An 18,057-nucleotide genomic window follows, 5' to 3' on the forward strand; every position below is an offset into this window, starting at 1 on the left:
AATCTCTGGGAAGCAAATATTTTTGAAAATGTGATTAATGCTAAAAATACCTTTCTTTCTTCAGAATATTCTCAATAAGCAATTCTTTGAAATCAACTCTTCCTGCCACCCTGCAGTACATATCAAAGGCTTCTATCTGATTTAGAATGTGAAAAGTTGTTAATCTAAACTCCTGCAATTCTTTTACTTGACACATCTGATAGTTACCTACAGGCTGTGTGATTTGCGAAATGAGGCAAGGGCGGCATAATTCCTTCAAATATATTCCACATTTCCATCTAGGTCTGTGGGAAGCTGAGTATATTAGCACGTTTATTATAAGTCTGACTTAGGGGTAAAGGGGAAATTAAAGCTATTTATCACACAGCAACTCTATGTCACCGGCAGCTACTGCAAAAAAAATATACTTGATCCTTTCTATTGACTGTATCTTTGCCATGCAGGACATAGTAATATCTATCACATCAGATATAGATGGAACTAGCTCAATTAATATATGTACATTTGCATGCAAAAAGCTGAAGAACAAATACTACAGATAAAAGTGTACAATAGTTATTATTCTTCCCCAGTATTGCTGCAGTACTTAAATACTGGCAGTATTGAAGGAGCTTTCCGAGACTTTTATACTGATGATGACCTATCCTCTGCATAGGTCATCAGTATCTGATCGAAGTGAGTTTGACCCCAGAGACCCCCACCAATCAGCTTTTTAAGAAGGCACTGGCGCTCACAGTAGAACCGTGGCCTTCTCTCAGCTCATCAAGCACAGCGCCGTACATTGTACAACAGTTGTGCATGGTATCACAGCTCAACCCCATTCACTTCAATGGGGCAGAGCTGCACCTAGGCCATGTGACCGATGACCGAGAAATCACTGGCCTAGGCTAAGCTGCACCGGTGCCTTCTCAAGCAGATGATCGGTTGGGGTCCTGGGGGTAACTCTGTATACAATAGTTGTATTGCTTTTTATAGAGGTTTTCCAGGACTTAATTTTTGGTGATCCTTAGTATAGGTCATCCAACTCCGGATTCCCCTGCCAATCAGCTGTCTTTATAAGCTCCTGAACCAGATGCTGGAACTACGCAACTCTGTCCACAGTGTAGTAGAAGTTCCTAGTCAGGAAAAGTTACGGTCACCAGAGCTATGTGGTACCAGTGCCTGTTTCTGGTTGGCAGCTGGTTGGCATCACTAAGTCCTGAAAACCCCTTTAAATTACTAGAACTATGGATTTAGATGTAACCAGGATAGTATTCACATGAAAGTTTATATTCAGAGGTTTATATCAGTTTTTTTAGTTCTATACTCTTGACACTTGCATACAATTAAATCACATGCGGTCTCTAACCATGGAGGTACACTCCCTCAATACATGAAACTACACAACAAATGGAGTGCAACCACACTATTTTCCAATAAAAAGATCAATTTTATTCATATCTTAATTAAAAAATGACATATTATACACAACATTGGTATAAATTAGCAGGGACATAACACAGTCATACATCACCCTGTCAGCACACCCATCTTAATAATGCTCAATAGTATACCCCCTTAATCTGTTATCCATGGAACAAAATTTCCTAGTATATAGTCAAAAACAGGGGTGTGCAATACAAAAGCCTATCTCAATTGCAGGTGTGTCTCCCTTACAACTGATGGCCACACTACCAGGGCTCAAACCACATGGGTCAAAAAAAACGAGAGGTGCATGAAATAAAGGTGAGACATACCAATGTAGCAGGGGCTGCTGGCAGGGTGAAGGCGCTCCTCAACGCGCGTTTCGCGTACAATTTGCTTCCTCAGGAGGAGTTGATAATCGGGGGAAAGGGGAAGGTTTAAAAAGCGGCCGCTCACCTATCAAATGCTCTGATTTCAATCATATGATGTATCCCATGACCCTACGTCACTAAAGCGGCGCATGGCCAGTCAGCGTCCGCCACGTCCTAGAACTTCTGCCCTTCCCCTTGCATACAATTGGCCTTAAAGGCCCTTTTCTCTAAAGCTGTCCTGCTCTAAATCACACTCAAAAGTGGGAAAAAATGAAGATTTGTATGTGCCCCTGTGGTTATCCATTTTGTCTTCCCCTTTTTCTCATTTTTATTATAACTGCTTTGTCTACTATGAAAAGCTAAACCCCAACCCCTTTAGGCTAACCCCAAGTCAATATGTAGGGAATTCTTAGAAAATGAACCTGTTTTGTTTTTGCCCATGTATTTTTTGGGAAGACTGGTACCTTGGCCAAAGGCTGATGGCCCAGTATCTGTGGCTCAGTCATCCGACTGGCTCCCTGGTCAATGGGCTAGTAACCTGCATCTGTGGCTCAGTACACTGCGTGCAGAATTATTAGGCAAATGAGTATTTTGACCACATCATCCTCTTTATGCATGTTGTCTTACTCCAAGCTGTATAGGCTCGAAAGCCTTCTACCAATTAAGCATATTAGGTGATGTGCATCTCTGTAATGAGAAGGGGTGTGGTCTAATGACATCAACACCCTATATTAGGTGTGCATAATTATTAGGCAACTTCCTTTCCTTTGGCAAAATGGGTCAAAAGAAGAACTTGACAGGCTCAGAAAAGTCAAAAATAGTGAGATATCTTGCAGAGGGATGCAGCACTCTTAAAATTGCAAAGCTTCTGAAGCGTGATCATCGAACAATCAAGCGTTTCATTCAAAATAGTCAACAGGGTCGCAAGAAGCGTGTGGAAAAACCAAGGCGCAAAATAACTGCCCATGAACTGAGAAAAGTCAAGCGTGCAGCTGCCAAGATGCCACTTGCCACCAGTTTGGCCATATTTCAGAGCTGCAACATCACTGGAGTGCCCAAAAGCACAAGGTGTGCAATACTCAGAGACATGGCCAAGGTAAGAAAGGCTGAAAGACGACCACCACTGAACAAGACACACAAGCTGAAACGTCAAGACTGGGCCAAGAAATATCTCAAGACTGATTTTTCTAAGGTTTTATGGACTGATGAAATGAGAGTGAGTCTTGATGGGCCAGATGGATGGGCCCGTGGCTGGATTGGTAAAGGGCAGAGAGCTCCAGTCCGACTCAGACGCCAGCAAGGTGGAGGTGGAGTACTGGTTTGGGCTGGTATCATCAAAGATGAGCTTGTGGGGCCTTTTCGGGTTGAGGATGGAGTCAAGCTCAACTCCCAGTCCTACTGCCAGTTTCTGGAAGACACCTTCTTCAAGCAGTGGTACAGGAAGAAGTCTGCATCCTTCAAGAAAAACATGATTTTCATGCAGGACAATGCTCCATCACACGCGTGGCTGGCAAGAAAGGGTATAAAAGAAGAAAATCTAATGACATGGCCTCCTTGTTCACCTGATCTGAACCCCATTGAGAACCTGTGGTTCATCATCAAATGTGAGATTTACAAGGAGGGAAAACAGTACACCTCTCTGAACAGTGTCTGGGAGGCTGTGGTTGCTGCTGCACACAATGTTGATGGTGAACAGATCAAAACACTGACAGAATCCATGGATGGCAGGCTTTTGAGTGTCCTTGCAAAGAAAGGTGGCTATATTGGTCACTGATTTGTTTTTGTTTTGTTTTTTAATGTCAGAAATGTATATTTGTGAATGTTGAGATGTTATATTGGTTTCACTGGTAAAAATAAATAACTGAAATGGGTATATATTTGTTTTTTGTTAAGTTGCCTAATAATTATGCACAGTAATAGTCACCTGCACACACAGATATCCCCCTAAAATAGCTAAAACTAAAAACAAACTAAAAACTACTTCCAAAAATATTCAGCTTTGATATTAAGGAGTTTTTTGGGTTCATTGAGAACATGGTTGTTGTTCAATAATAAAATTAATCCTCAAAAATACAACTTGCCTAATAATTCTGCACTCCCTGTATACCCATCTCAGTATCTTCTTCTGGTCAATAATGCAGTCTGGCAGAGTCTCTCCTACTAATCACTGGTCCCAATCTTCAAACTACTAAGGGCTCTGACTGCTCTCCTTATATACAGTTTGTAGCTCAACTAAAACTTTCAGTGGAACGGGTGCAGAAGCACAGCCTAAACAGGTACAATGTTGCAAATTCTGTCTGTCATTGACTTGTATAGAGTTTCAATACAAATATATGGGAATGACTACGCAGCTTTTCCAGACTTAAACAACAGAGCTAATCCAGAAAGTCAAAAGGTCTGTCTGTTTTTTCCCCTCCAAATCTTTGCTTAGGTAGAAAGTCATAAAGACTCTCTGTGTTAGCTCGCAATGCATCTATATTGTAATAACAGTGCAAATGAACAGGATATACAGTGTTATAATAAACATATAAATGCAGTTCAACAATATGAAACAGTATAAATGCACACAACTGCATAAATCACAGTGCAAGGTAAAAGTGCAATAAAGTAGGCAGTTGATGGCTTCCCAAAGTAGCAAAGGGCAAATGTCCACAAATGCCCATAGCCCCTTGCTATAGATAATTAGAGATTGTGATTGGCATTTGCTAAAGGTAAGAATAATAAGAACTGTAATAACAGTAGTTGGTATAAAACTTGCTATTCTATAATAAACAGCACTGTAGCTGCTATGAATTATTACATTGAGTATAAATCACACCAGGATCTTATCTTTATGAACAAACTTTGTGTGTGACCCTGATTGTACTTCAGTTCACAGGAGGGGTTGCACTATCACGCCCCATGCATAAAGAATTGCCTATACTCAGCCCTACTGAACAGATAAAAATGAAAATGAATGCGGGGTCAGATCCTACATGATGGAAGCCCCAGGACAAATCAATATGTAGGAACCTTATTCTCCGCTGAACCACTCCCAGTCTGCACCGCAGCAAGTCAGCTGCAGAGAAATAGGACATTTCAGCTTAGGGTGGGTTTACACTAGCGTTAGGGACTCCGTTATGGCTTTCCGTTATAACATGGTTATAACGGAAAATAACGGAATCCATAAGACGGAAGGACGGATCCGTTCTTCTGCCTATAGACTTCTATTATGACGGAATGCAAAACGGAAGCCTTTAAAAGGCATTCCGTTTGCTTTCCGTCCTAATAGAAGTCTATGGGAATCAAAACTGATCCGTCTGGGTCGCGTTATGCAAGACGGGAAACATGGTCCTGTCGTTTTGCATTCTGTCTGGGTATTCCGTTATTTTCCGTTATAACGGAATGCCTAACGCTAGTGTGAACCCACCCTTATTGTGACTAATCTAGTAGGTAGCACACAAACTGGAATATTTCAAGATATTTTATGTGGATAGTCACATACAAATCTAATTAAAAAACACTAAAATGTTTACAATCATGTTTATAATACAAACCTGATTAGAATATTTAATTTTCTGACAATACTATTTCTTAAAGAGGCCAGGGAGCAATTCCATTCCCTGATAGTGTTTTTTTTTTTGTTTGTTTTTTATGTTTTCAAATAATAGCATACAGTACTAGTGTTGATCGCGAATATTTAAATCTCAAATTTTTATCGTGAAAATTGGCACTTTGAGAATTCGCGAATATCTAGAATATAGAGCTATATATACCTAGATTTTTTTTCATCAGTACCTATGATCCCTCACTGCTTCTTGCTTGAGGGCCAATGAGAAGGCTGCAATATCTTTGACTTTAGGAGTAGTGTTGATTGAAAATTTTCTGACTGGAGATCGTGAATTCGCAAATATATGCCGAATATTGGCCAAAATATTCGCGAAATATTGTGAATTCGAATATTGCCCCTGCTAACTCACCTTCTCCTCTTGTTCGCGTAGTTCCCGGTCTCTTCTTTACTTCTTTAATGATGAGCTGTGGGCTAAAGGACCTTTGGTGACGTCAGATCACATGCTCCAATCACATGGTATATCACCGTGGTGATGGACCATGTGATTGGAGCATGTGATCTGACGTCACCACAGGTCCTATCCGATAGTTCATCTTTTAAGAAGTAAAGAAGAGACCGGGAACTACGCGAACAAGAGGAGAAGGTGAGTTAATTTTTTTATTTATTTTTTAACCCTCAATTGATCACCTACTAAGCATTCTGTATTCAGAATGCTATTATTTTCCCTTATAACCATGTTATAAGGGAAAATAATACAGTGTCACCTAGCAACCATGCGTGAAAATCGCACTGCATCCGCACTTGCTTGCGGATGCTTGCGATTTTCACGCAACCCCATTCACTTCTATGGGGCCTGCGTTGCGTGAAAAACGCTGAATATAGAGCATTATGCGATTTTCACGCAACGCATAAGTGATGCGTGAAAATCACCGCTCATCTGAACAGCCCCATAGAAATGAATGGGTCGGTATTCAGTGCGGGTGCAATGCGTTCACCTCACGCATCGCATCCGCGCGGAATACTCGCCCGTGTGAAAGGGGCCTTATGTACTATGTTACTATGTTACCATTTAATATATGGCAAACAATTTAGTGGAAAGTGCAAAAGAAATTCCAAATGGGGTGGAATTGAAAAAACATGCAATTCAGCCAGTTTTTACATGTATGAGTTCAATAATCCCACATTTATATAGTTTTTCTTATGTTGTAATACGGAAAAAAAATAAAAACATTTCAACTTTTTTTTGTAGCTATGTCTACAGAGCTGTGTAGGGGCTCTTTTTTTGGAGCGTGTGTGACTTTTTGATCACATTTTATTTAATTTTCTTAGGTAAGTGAGCCTATGAAAAAATGGCAAATTGCCCATTTTGATGTTATTCTCCGTTACGCCATTCACCATATAGAATAAATATTTTTATATTTTAAAAGTATGGCCGTTTTGGGACACGGTGATGCCTGTGTTTTTTCTTTTATTTTTATTGTAATTCTGGGGAAAGGGTGGTAAATGAAATTTTTAGATTTTTTAAAACTTATTTTTTACTTTATTTTTTTAGCCCCCCTAGGAGGCTACAATATGAAATAGTCCACTTTCAGACAAGCAAGTTGCATCTGCAGACTCGCTGCCTGAGTATAAGAAGGATCCCGTCCTGAACTTCCAGCAGTGCCGGGGTTGCATAGCATTATTTTGATTTATGATGCTATGTAACCCTTACAGTTCTGGAATGTATTCGATAACACTGACATTATTATGGCAGTGTTATACAATACATTCCAGACCTCTAAGGCCTCTTTCACACGGGCGTCATGATTTTGGGCCAGATAAGATGCTGGTGGTTATAAAGGAAAATAATAGCATTCTTAATAAAGAATGCTTACTAAAATGTTGCTTGAGGGGTTAACATAAATAAAATAAAAAAACTCACCTCATCCACTTGATTGCGCAGCCGGCATTGTCTTCTTTCTTCATCTTTCAGGACCTGCAAAAGGACCTTTGATGACGTAATCACGCTCACCATGTGGTGAGCGCAGTGACGTTAGCGCACGTCCTGCTGAATGAAGATAGAAGGATCCTTTTGCTGGTCCTGAAAGATGAAGAAAGAAGACGATGCCGGCAGTGCGAACAAGTGGATGAGGTGAGTTATTTTTTTTAAATTTATGTTAACCCCTCAAGCAACCCAGTGATGGGTATTGCAGCCTGCTTGAGGCTCAGAGCCATCACGGGCATATTACAGCTTCCCCGATCTCAACTGGGGAGAGCTGTTACGGACACGGGAGCATGCAGCTTCTACTTCTGCAGCGCTCGGATGCCATGGTCACATTTGACCATAGCATCTGAGAGATTAAATGTATGCAATTGGCCGATCACATACAGTCACTCCGAACTTCTGCTGTTTGAGACAGCAGAAACTCGGTGGCTATGGTGCCAGCTGCATTCATTACGACTTCTGCCGTACATATGCAGCGGAGCTCGCCAACAGGTTAATGGGGATATTTAAATGTCTTGGAATGGCCTAGTCAAAGGCCAGAACTCAATCCAGTTGAGAATCTGTGGCATGACTTGATGAATGCTGTGCACTAATGCAACCATCTAACTTGAAGGAATTGGAGCAGTTTTCCTGGAAGTATAGGCAACAATCTCAGTATCTAGATGTGCTAAGCTAATAGAGACATTCCTCAAGACACTTGCATCTGTAATCGCAGCAAAAAGTGGCTCTTCAAAACCAGAAAAACACCAAGGGGGTGTATACTTTCAGAAGATGCTACATATGCTTTTCCCTTCAGCCTCGTATACAAGGAAAAGATACCAACTCATCGCCATTAATCCTTTACAATCTTTGTTTCTTTGAATCTTCATCTACTTCATCTTTTTCCTAAGCCTTAAACGGGTTCTTCAGGATAGTCCTTTGGTCATCAATATAAGATTGGCAGTGGTCTGAATGGGTTAAGTGCTGCCGCAACCAGCCCCAGCCACTGCATAGTGGGTAAATCTGTGTAGTTTTGGTTCGTATTTTTGGCACAGGAGTTATTGCAAAACAGCTGATTGGCAGGAGTGCAAGGAGTTGGACCACTGATGATCTTATATTCATGACCTATGCAAAGGATAGGTCATCAATAGTTCAGCCCTGGAGAACCCCAATAACAGTTTTACTACTTCGTTCACCTGCCTATATTTAATTCTAATCTTACAGTGACCTCCCAAACCCCCAAGAAACTGTTTATTCTCCAATGTGCCCTAGTCTACATTCAATCTTATGCCATTCTGTGGTGACTGCTGCTACTCCATGCACCACAATTTATATACAGACTGATACTGTAAGTGAGCTTGTCTACATGAAATAACTAAATGATCTACAGTTAGAAGTGAAGCATTTCCCAGAGTGATCATTTAAAGTAGCACCCCCAAAAAAATTGTATTCTCTGACCTGTTAGAAAGGTAGATGATGTAAACAGTAGTTAAGGTAATTTTCTTAGCAGCGTCTGTATTTGTGAGTTATCCTCTCCCTTCTGATCCTCAGCCGTGTCATGTGACAAGCACTCAGACTTTCCAAATAACACAGCATCTTATGTGTAGACAGAAAGACAGTTTCTCTATATACCTCTATGGGAGCCTCAATGTCTGTCTCATAGGAATAAATAGAGAAGTAACTGACTTCCTGTCCTGTGTTAGTTGGAGATCAGAATGCTGGTCACATGACACAGCTGACACAGCTGAGGATCAGAAGGGAGGGGGTAACTCACAAATACAGACACTGGTGAGAAAATTACAATCACTACAAATTACATCATGCACCTTTCTAACAGGTCAGAGAATAACATTTTTGTAGGAGTGCATCATCTTTTATTACTTTAGCCTGAATGAACTTGGCAGTGCATGAATTCACATATGCTGCAAAACATCTGTTAGAAGCTACAATATGCTGGCATTAATAATTATGGATGTGTAGTAGGTTGTATAAACAATATATATTTTCATCTTGAAGATATTCCAGAAGACCCACAAGTAGCAGAAGAATATTATGAAGATGGCTTTGAATCTTGTTCAGAGGAAAGTGATATAGATTCCATAGAAGAAGAAGACTATGATGAAGAGACACAGATAACTCAAACAACCTATAAACAGGTTTGACTACAGTTTATTATTTCCTTCCTATGTCATATAGAAGAACTAGACGTTTCATTCACAACTAAATTTATAATTCTGCTAGTTGCTACTTGGTATCAGTCAGCAGCACAGTGCTGACAGACACCCCCTCAACATCTCTGTTGATAAACATGCATTACTTACAATTCAGTGCTTTCTGCTGCACTATTCTGGTATATCAGTTTTTTTTCCACATGAGATTACTGAACAGTCCCTGGAGTAAAGAATGCAAACCAGGCAAGTCTACTTTGTTCACCATTTGATCAGGGACCGCTGGAAGACATTATATCCATATTATGGTTCTGTATTACCACAAAAAAGTGCTGCCTGTGTTCTCTTAAAAATGTAAAAACAAAAAAATATATATACCAGTTTATATATAGTCAGAGGCGTATCTAGTGAAAATGGCGCCTATGGCAAGCACTGAAACTGCGCCCAACAGTCCCTGGAGTAAAGAATGCAAACCAGGCAAGCCTACTTTGTTCACCATTTGATCAGGGACCGCTGGAAGACATTATATCCATATTATGGTTCTGTATTACCACAAAAAAGTGCTGCCTGTGTTCTCTTAAAAATGTAAAAACAAAAAAATATATATACCAGTTTATATATAGTCAGAGGCGTATCTAGTGAAAATGGCGCCTATGGCAAGCACTGAAACTGCGCCCAACAGTCCCTGGAGTAAAGAATGCAAACCAGGCAAGCCTACTTTGTTCACCATTTGATCAGGGACCGCTGGAAGACATTATATCCATATTATGGTTCTGTATTACCACAAAAAAGTGCTGCCTGTGTTCTCTTAAAAATGTAAAAACAAAAAAATATATATACCAGTTTATATATAGTCAGAGGCGTATCTAGTGAAAATGGCGCCTATGGCAAGCACTGAAACTGCGCCCCTGTCAAAATATTTTAAACCCATCTTTCAGATAACCTTAACAAAAAAAAAAACAGCTGACAAATCTTCAAGTCAAACTCTTTAATCTTCCAATTAAAGTTTTTGTTGCCTAAAATTAATGTTTGTAAGGTAGAAAAACAGAATAGTGTAATGATTCTGTTAAAAAACGAGTAAATACTTATTAAATTCCTTCATCTATATCACCTCCGGCGTTCTAGTTTCTGTTCTCTCATTCACTTCCTGGCTTGCGGCGCTCGTTCATGTAAGAACTACATTTCCCAGTATGCATTGCAGCACGCATAGTAATTCACATCTCCTTGATGTCTCTAACACGTAGAGAGCGTCCTGCCACACAGATGTAGTTCCCAGGAGGGGGTAGGAACAGTGTACACACTGATTCGAAAGCGCCACTGCCCATTGAAATCAATGGGCAGCGCCGCCGAACCGCCAGCAATGCACCGCTGCAAGCTGCATTTTGCGGGCGGTTTTAACCCTTTTTGGGCAGCTAGTGGAAGCTCAAAGTCCTGCGAGCCGCATATTTGAGGCGCCCTGCTAGCGGCTGAATAGCGCCGCAAAAACTACAGTAAAGCGCCGCTCAAATAGCGACGCTTTACCGCCAATAGCGCAACGCCCCAGTGTGACAATAGCCTAAGCCTGGCATCATGACAGTCTCAAACAGAAGCAAGCAGCCCATCCAATATAGTGCTTGCACAATATGGATTAAATTAATTATAATTATGCATAGCCATAGATATAAATAAAGTGATTTGTGCAACAGCAGGTACAACTTGCACAAATCACTTTATTTAGGATATCTATGCATAATTCTAATTTATTTATTCCATATATTTAGCAGCACTATATTAGGTATTTAGCAAGGTTACATTTATTAGGTTGCCTGCAGTGCTTGGCAGATTGCAGAATGTCAGTACATCATTATACAGTGTGATCATGATGTGTGTGTGTACCGTAGCAGACTAGCAGTGCTGCCTGGCTGGGGGTCCAATCGTCCAACTTCTCACAGTTCTTCTCCTCACTTCACCTCAGTGCAGTCAGTCACGGTGACTGAGTCACCTCACGAGTGACACGCTTGGATAAATGAAGCTACGATACGCAGAGGAGGGTAGGCGGAGCTTGAGGCGGAGCTGGAGGCGGAGCCTCTGCAAGTTAGCAGATACACGGACGGACTGGGCGATCCCATTCATAGAAAATCATGGGGGCGCCTGTCTTTCTCCTACATGCCAGCCCTCAGTCCAGACTGTCCAGCCAAGGTAAAAGTACTTTCCAAGTTAATTTGCGTGCCGCCGCCAGCGCTGGGGCTAAAGGAGGTGGCTGCAGAATGGGTGGGAATTTTTTTTTCATGATATTTTTTTTTTTTGTCGCCCCCCCCGCTTGGCGCCTATGGCACTAGCCATGGCTGCCATAGCTTGGATACGCCACTGTATATAGTATATGTACAAAGAATGGAACGGGTTATCTCACACTCTTCATACATGTCTCCCAGAACAATAAGTGTAGGGAAATATAGCTTTAATGGAACATCCCTAAGAAGGAAAGGTTTTAGTGGGGTATACCCAGGGGTGGCTCCTACGGGGCCTGCAGTGGCAAGGGGCCCAGGCGATTAAGCTGTATGCCCAGGCAAGGCCCGGCAGTGATGGATGTCATCCATTACGGCCAAGGCCTCATTCCCCAGCCTGTGTTCTTCCCCGCAGGTGCAATGCAGTGACATCATTGTGCCTGCTTGGCTGAACAGAGAAGTTCACAAGCTGCAGATCATTGCCCAGCCTGTCATTGACCTGTGTGCCTCCTACTCAACAAGCGTGATTACGTCACTCCATCACGTCTGTTGGGGAGAGCAGGATATACTCCGTTCAGTAGGGGAACGGGAGTAGGTGAGTATTAATACTTTTGAGGGCAGAACTACTGTGTCGGGGCACTAACAGGGAATTCTGTCACATGGGTGCGCTTAGGGGACATGATTACTGTGTAAGGACACTAAGGGAGTATGGCTACTGTGCCGGGAGACTAAGTAGGCATTTTACTGTGTTTGGGCACTAAGGGGGCTTTTTACGGTGTTTGGCACTAAGGGGGCATTCCACTGAGGATAGATCATCAGTATACTATTACTGCACAACCCCTTTAACCCGTAGAGAACATGCGCCGCACATGTACGGCGCTGGTGGACATGACTTAAGGACCAGCGCTGTACATGTATCACCGATCAGCGGCACGGAATCCGGCAGTCACTGACAGCCGGGCCCCTGCTGCATACGCCGGCATCGGTTAAAACACTGATGCCGGCGTATTAACCCTTTTCCTACCACGGTCAAAGCTGACCTCGGCATGCAGACGGTTTGCGGAGAGTACGGGTTCCCTCCGCTTCCCCATCGGGTCCCCACGCTGCAGTGACAGGGACCCGATGGCAGAGAAGGCAGCCCGATGCCTTCCATAGGCATCGGGGCTTGCCTTCTACGGAAGCCTGTGAGTTTCAACCCCCTAGGCTGGGTCTCCCAGGCAGGCTGTCAGCATGAAAGCCGACATGTAATGCATTACAATACAGGATATATTGTAACGCATTGCAGAGGGGTTCAGACCCCAGAAGTTGAAGTCCCAGAGTGGGACAAAAATAAAAAGTAAAAAAAAGTGTTTTTCATAATAAAAATTTGTTTAGTTTCAAGTAAAAAAAAAGGCACTATCCCAAAATAAAACACATAAAATTGTAAACAAATAGAGAAAAAAAAAAACAGACAAATTGGGTATTGCCGTATCCGTAACGCCGGGTCCGGCTTTCCGGTTTGCGCATGCGCAGTTCTTTCTAGCTTTGAAAAATTAAATACCGGATCCATTTGCACACGGATTTCCGGATCCGGCAGGCAGTTCCGGCAACGGAACTCCCTGACGGATTCTTCTAACGCTAGTGTGAAAGTACCCTTAAATAAATTTTATAAAGTATACATATTAGGTATTGCCACGTCCGTAACGACCTGCTGTATAAAAATATAACATGACCTAACCCCTAAAACTGTGTCAACCTTACATTACAAAAAGTGTAATACCAAGCGATCAAAAAGTCATACACACCCTAAAATAGTACCAATCAAACCATCATCTCATACCGAAAAAAAATGTGCCCCTACATAAGACAGTCCCCTAAAAACAAAACAAAAAAAACTATGGCTTTCAGAATATGGAGACACAAAAGAAGTAGTGATATTTGGTATTGTCGCATCCGTAACAACCTGCTCTATAAAAATAGCACATGATCTAACCTGTCAGATGAACACTGTAAAAAATAAAAACTGTGCCAAAACAGCTATTTTTTGTTACCTTGCCTGACAAAAAGTGTAATATAGAGCAACCAAAAATCATATGTACCCTAACATACTACCAACAAAACTGCCACCTTATCCCATAGTTTTTTGGAGTTTCTACTCTAGGGGTGCATCAGGGGGTCTTCAAATGTGACATGGCAACATCAAATTATCCCAGTGAAGTCTGCCCTCCAAAAACCACATGGTGCTCCTTTTCTTCTGTGCCCTGCCGTGTGCCCAATGGGGTGTTTCTGTAAACTGCAGAATCAGGGTAATAAATATTGAGTTTTGTTTAGCTGTTAATCCTTGCTTTGTTACCGGAAATTTTTTTATTAAATTCTGCCAAAAAAGTGAAATTCTAACATTTTCCTTTAATTTTTGTAGAACACCTAAAGGGTTAACAAAGTTTGTAAAATCAGTTTTAAATACCTTGAGGGGTGTAGTTTCTAAAATAGGGCCATTTATGGGTGGTTTCTATTATGTAAGCCCAACAGTGACTTCATAACTGAACTGGTCCTTAAAAGAGTGGGTTTTAGAAATTAAATAAAATGGCATTTACAAAATGATCCAAACATAAAGTAATAACTATTATATGAGGTATCACTATCTGTTTTAAAAGCAGAGAAATTGAAATTTAGAACTGGTGGAGGATCTGCCGAAGTTATGAAGAGGCCGGCACCTCTACATAACTGCGGCAGATCCACCACCAGCTTAGGGGTTTAATAAGACCGGCATCTAAAACACCATTCTTAATAAGTGTGTGTGTGTGTGTGTGTGTATATATATATATAAACATAGAATGTGTCGGCAGATAAGAACCATTTGGCCCATCTAGTCTGCCCAATATACTAAGTACTATGAATAGCCCCTGGCCCTATCTTATATGAAGGATGGCCTTATGCCTATCCCATGCATGCTTAAACGCCTTCACTGTATTTGCAGCTACCACTTCTGCAGGAAGGCTATTCCATGCATCCACTACTCTCTCAGTAAAGTAATACTTCCTGATATTACTTTTAAACCTTTGCCCCTCTAATTTAAAACTATGCCCTCTTGTAGCAGTTTTTCTTATTTTAAATATTCTCTCCTCATTTACCTTGTTGATTCCCTTTATGTATTTAAAAGTTTCTATCATATCCCCTCTGTCTCGTCTTTCTTCAAGCTATACATGTTAAGGTCCTTTAATCTTTCCTGGTAAGTTTTATCCTGCAATCCATGTACCAGTTTAGTAGCTCTTCTCTGAACTCTCTCCAAAGTATCAATATCCTTCTGGAGATATGGGGCCAGATTTATCATTCCTCTGACAGCTCACTCTACTTTCACATATGGCTAAAGTCAGTTTTAGCCAAGTTAGATTTATGATCGGCCCTTTAAGACAGTAATAAATGTGGTTTGACGGTAGCAGTTTATCCGTCAGTAAGCAGCTTTACAAAAGTCGCACATCTTTACGAAAAAGTTGCACGTTTTTATGAAAAAGTCGCATGTTCTATTAAAAAGTCTCATAAGATAAGCATGGCGACTTTTTAAATAGTCCCAATAGTAAATCTGTCTAGAGATTCATTTACATAAGAAAACACGCCCACTTTCAGAAAACTGGCGAGCATAGTGCAGAGCAGAAAAAAGTTGCAAATTTGTGCGCAGTTTTAGCGTTTGGGACTTTTTTTGGGACTTTTTCACTCCATTATTCTGACCTGAGCTAATGATAAATCTGGCCCATGGTCTCCAGTACTCCGAACAATACTCCAAATGAGGTCTCACTAGTGCTCTGTAGAGCGGCATGAGCACCTCCCTCTTTCTACTGGTAATGCCTCTCCCTATACACCCAAGCATTCTGCTAGCATTTCCTGCTGCTCTATGACATTGTCTGCCTACCTTTAAAGGGAATCTGTCACCTGCTTTTACCATTTTAAGCTGTCACCATCGCTATGTTCACTAAAGTACCTTATTTCCTGCAGTCTTCTTTTTACTTTATTTTGTTTTGTCCTTTTGATATAAAAGCCCTTTTTATGATATTCTAATGAGGCTCCAAGGTGCCCAGAGGGGCGTTTTTTTCCCTCTCCGGTGCCCAGTGATGCCCCCCTGCAGTGCCCAAGAACGCCTCCTGATCCTCAAATAACCTCCCACAGCCCCGGCAAATGGTTCCGCCCCCTCCCCACGTCATTATCTACCTTCTAGAAATGCCCCGTCCTTTTTTCTGTCAGCGGCCAGAAAACTCGCGCAGGCGCAGTACCGCCTGCGGCCTGCGCCTGCGCGATCATCAAGCTCCTGAAGGCAACAGCCTCAAAAGTCTCACTAGGCATGCGCCGAGCCCAGTGATGTAACCGGAGCGCTGTTGCCCTGAGGAGGTTGATGATCGCGCAGGCGCAGGCCCCTTAACACTAACCCTCCCACAGTGCCCTGCCTCCTTAAAATGTGACTTCCACTGCAGCCCACCTTCTTAACTTTGACCTTCATGGCAGTCCGCTCCTTAAACAGTGACCTCCACAACACCCCACCCGCCCCCTAACAAAGACCTCCACAGCGTGGCATTATTGTCTTTAATTGACAGTATATAAAACCCCACAGAATTAGCATACACTTAAGGTCATGTGAGTTACATCAGCCTCTACAACAATGTTGACTAAGCATCGCAATCAAAATCATATTAACTCTCACATAAGCTGTTTTATACTAAGAATGTCCTTCATTGCCTATAGCAACCAATCAGAGCTCATATTAATGACCTGTAGCAAAATAGAAGCTGAGATGTAATTAGTTGCTATATGCAACCTGATGAATATCCAGGCTAACTGCCACAACAGCCAACAGACAATGGCTCCTGTAGTTTGAAGGTTAGGTTACTAGGCGTATTTTTTGGCAAATAATTGAAAAAGCACGGGGTGAAAATTTCGCAATTCATGCGATTCTCATCTTCTTTGTGTGGTGCCAAATCAATTAGAAGTATAAGTATGAGCGCTCCATACTGCTTTCATAATGAGACCAGACACACAAGTTGGTTTCTTGAAATCTTCTCATCCCCCCCTGAGCCACAGCAAGAAGAGAAAACTTTATTCAAGTTACATTCACTTAAATAGCAGACATGACATCACAAAGGGGTGCTCCTTAAGAAAAGACTATTGGCTCTTTTACTTGATAGGAGTGCTTTCAGCACTAGCAACTTAACTCCCCCTCCCCCCCACAGTGACCTTAAGACAAAGGAATGCACACGTGGCTCATACATCTGGTTTGCTGTATCATCTGTGTACTACAGTACATATATATATAGAGAAATAAAACCTATCTCTCACAAATCCCTCCCTTTGTGGGAAATAGACCAAAGGTGAACAGGCATAGTGAGGTACTCTCCCAACGCCCTAAACAGCGAAGAGCTGGACTTTCCTTATTGCTTCACCAGGTCCCCTCAACTCCCTTTCAGGTTTGCCTTCAACTTGTCCTATTTACCCCGCAACCATCAAGGTTTTATTTACTTCAGGATGTTATAATCTTTGTCTTTGACAGGAGTACAGCACATATACATAGTGTGGGCATGGATGTGTTAAACATTTTTAAAAACAATTTTCCTAAAATGGAGAACTCAAAACGTTGTTCTGGCCATGATGTGATTAATTTCAGAATTTTTCCCCTCAGTTCATCTGATAAAGTCCATCAGTTTCTTCAGATACTTGGTGATCCTTCCATCAGGGGCAGTGTTTTCCGGAATATAGATGCAGCAGGAACTTCCAATGATCTTGTAGACCCCTCCTTTTTCTGCTGTCAAGGACCAGTCGGTTCTGTAGAGTCATCACTGGAAAAGAGCTCAGTTGTTTCGCCATTCCCTTCACCGCATCACAGGTCTCTGTTGATGACAATAGAGATGTTAATCCAATCTACAATTTTTTTATTACTACTAATCGTGGGAATTAATGACTCAAATCCTGCAGCTATCTGGACTTTTAGCTTTAAATTCATCGGAAACTCTTCTACAAACTCCTATGGCATCCATGTATACAGGGAGTGCAGAATTATTAGGCAAGTTGTATTTTTGAGGATTAATTTTATTACTGAACAACAACCATGTTCTCAATGAACCCAAAAAACTCATTAATATCAAAGCTGAATATTTTTGGAAGTAGTTTTAGTTTGTTTTTAGTTTTAGCTATTTTTAGGGGGATATCTGTGTGTGCAGGTGACTATTACTGTGCATAATTATTAGGCAACTTCACAAAAAACAAATATACACCATTTCAATTATTTATTTTTACCAGTGAAACCAATATAACATCTCAACATTCACAAATATACATTTCTGACATTCAAAAACAAAACAAAAACAAATCAGTGACCAATATAGCCACCTTTCTTTGCAAGGACACTCAAAAGCCTGCCATCCGTGGATTATGTCAG

General features: G+C 41.4%; 1 protein-coding gene across 1 annotated transcript in view; it reads left to right on the plus strand.

The window, feature by feature from the left end:
• The window catches only part of NEK11 (NIMA related kinase 11), a 284,450-nt gene that overhangs the window by 182,561 nt on the left and 83,832 nt on the right, over positions 1–18,057 (plus strand). The window contains exons 12-13 of the mRNA XM_040433921.1: positions 9,305–9,444; positions 12,076–12,161. Coding sequence (XP_040289855.1) covers positions 9,305–9,444; positions 12,076–12,161 — 226 coding nt within the window. The remainder of the gene's footprint in view (positions 1–9,304; positions 9,445–12,075; positions 12,162–18,057) is intronic.

The sequence above is a fragment of the Bufo bufo genome, chromosome 5, assembly GCF_905171765.1.
Source record: "Bufo bufo chromosome 5, aBufBuf1.1, whole genome shotgun sequence".
Classification (NCBI taxonomy): Eukaryota; Metazoa; Chordata; class Amphibia; order Anura; family Bufonidae; genus Bufo; species Bufo bufo.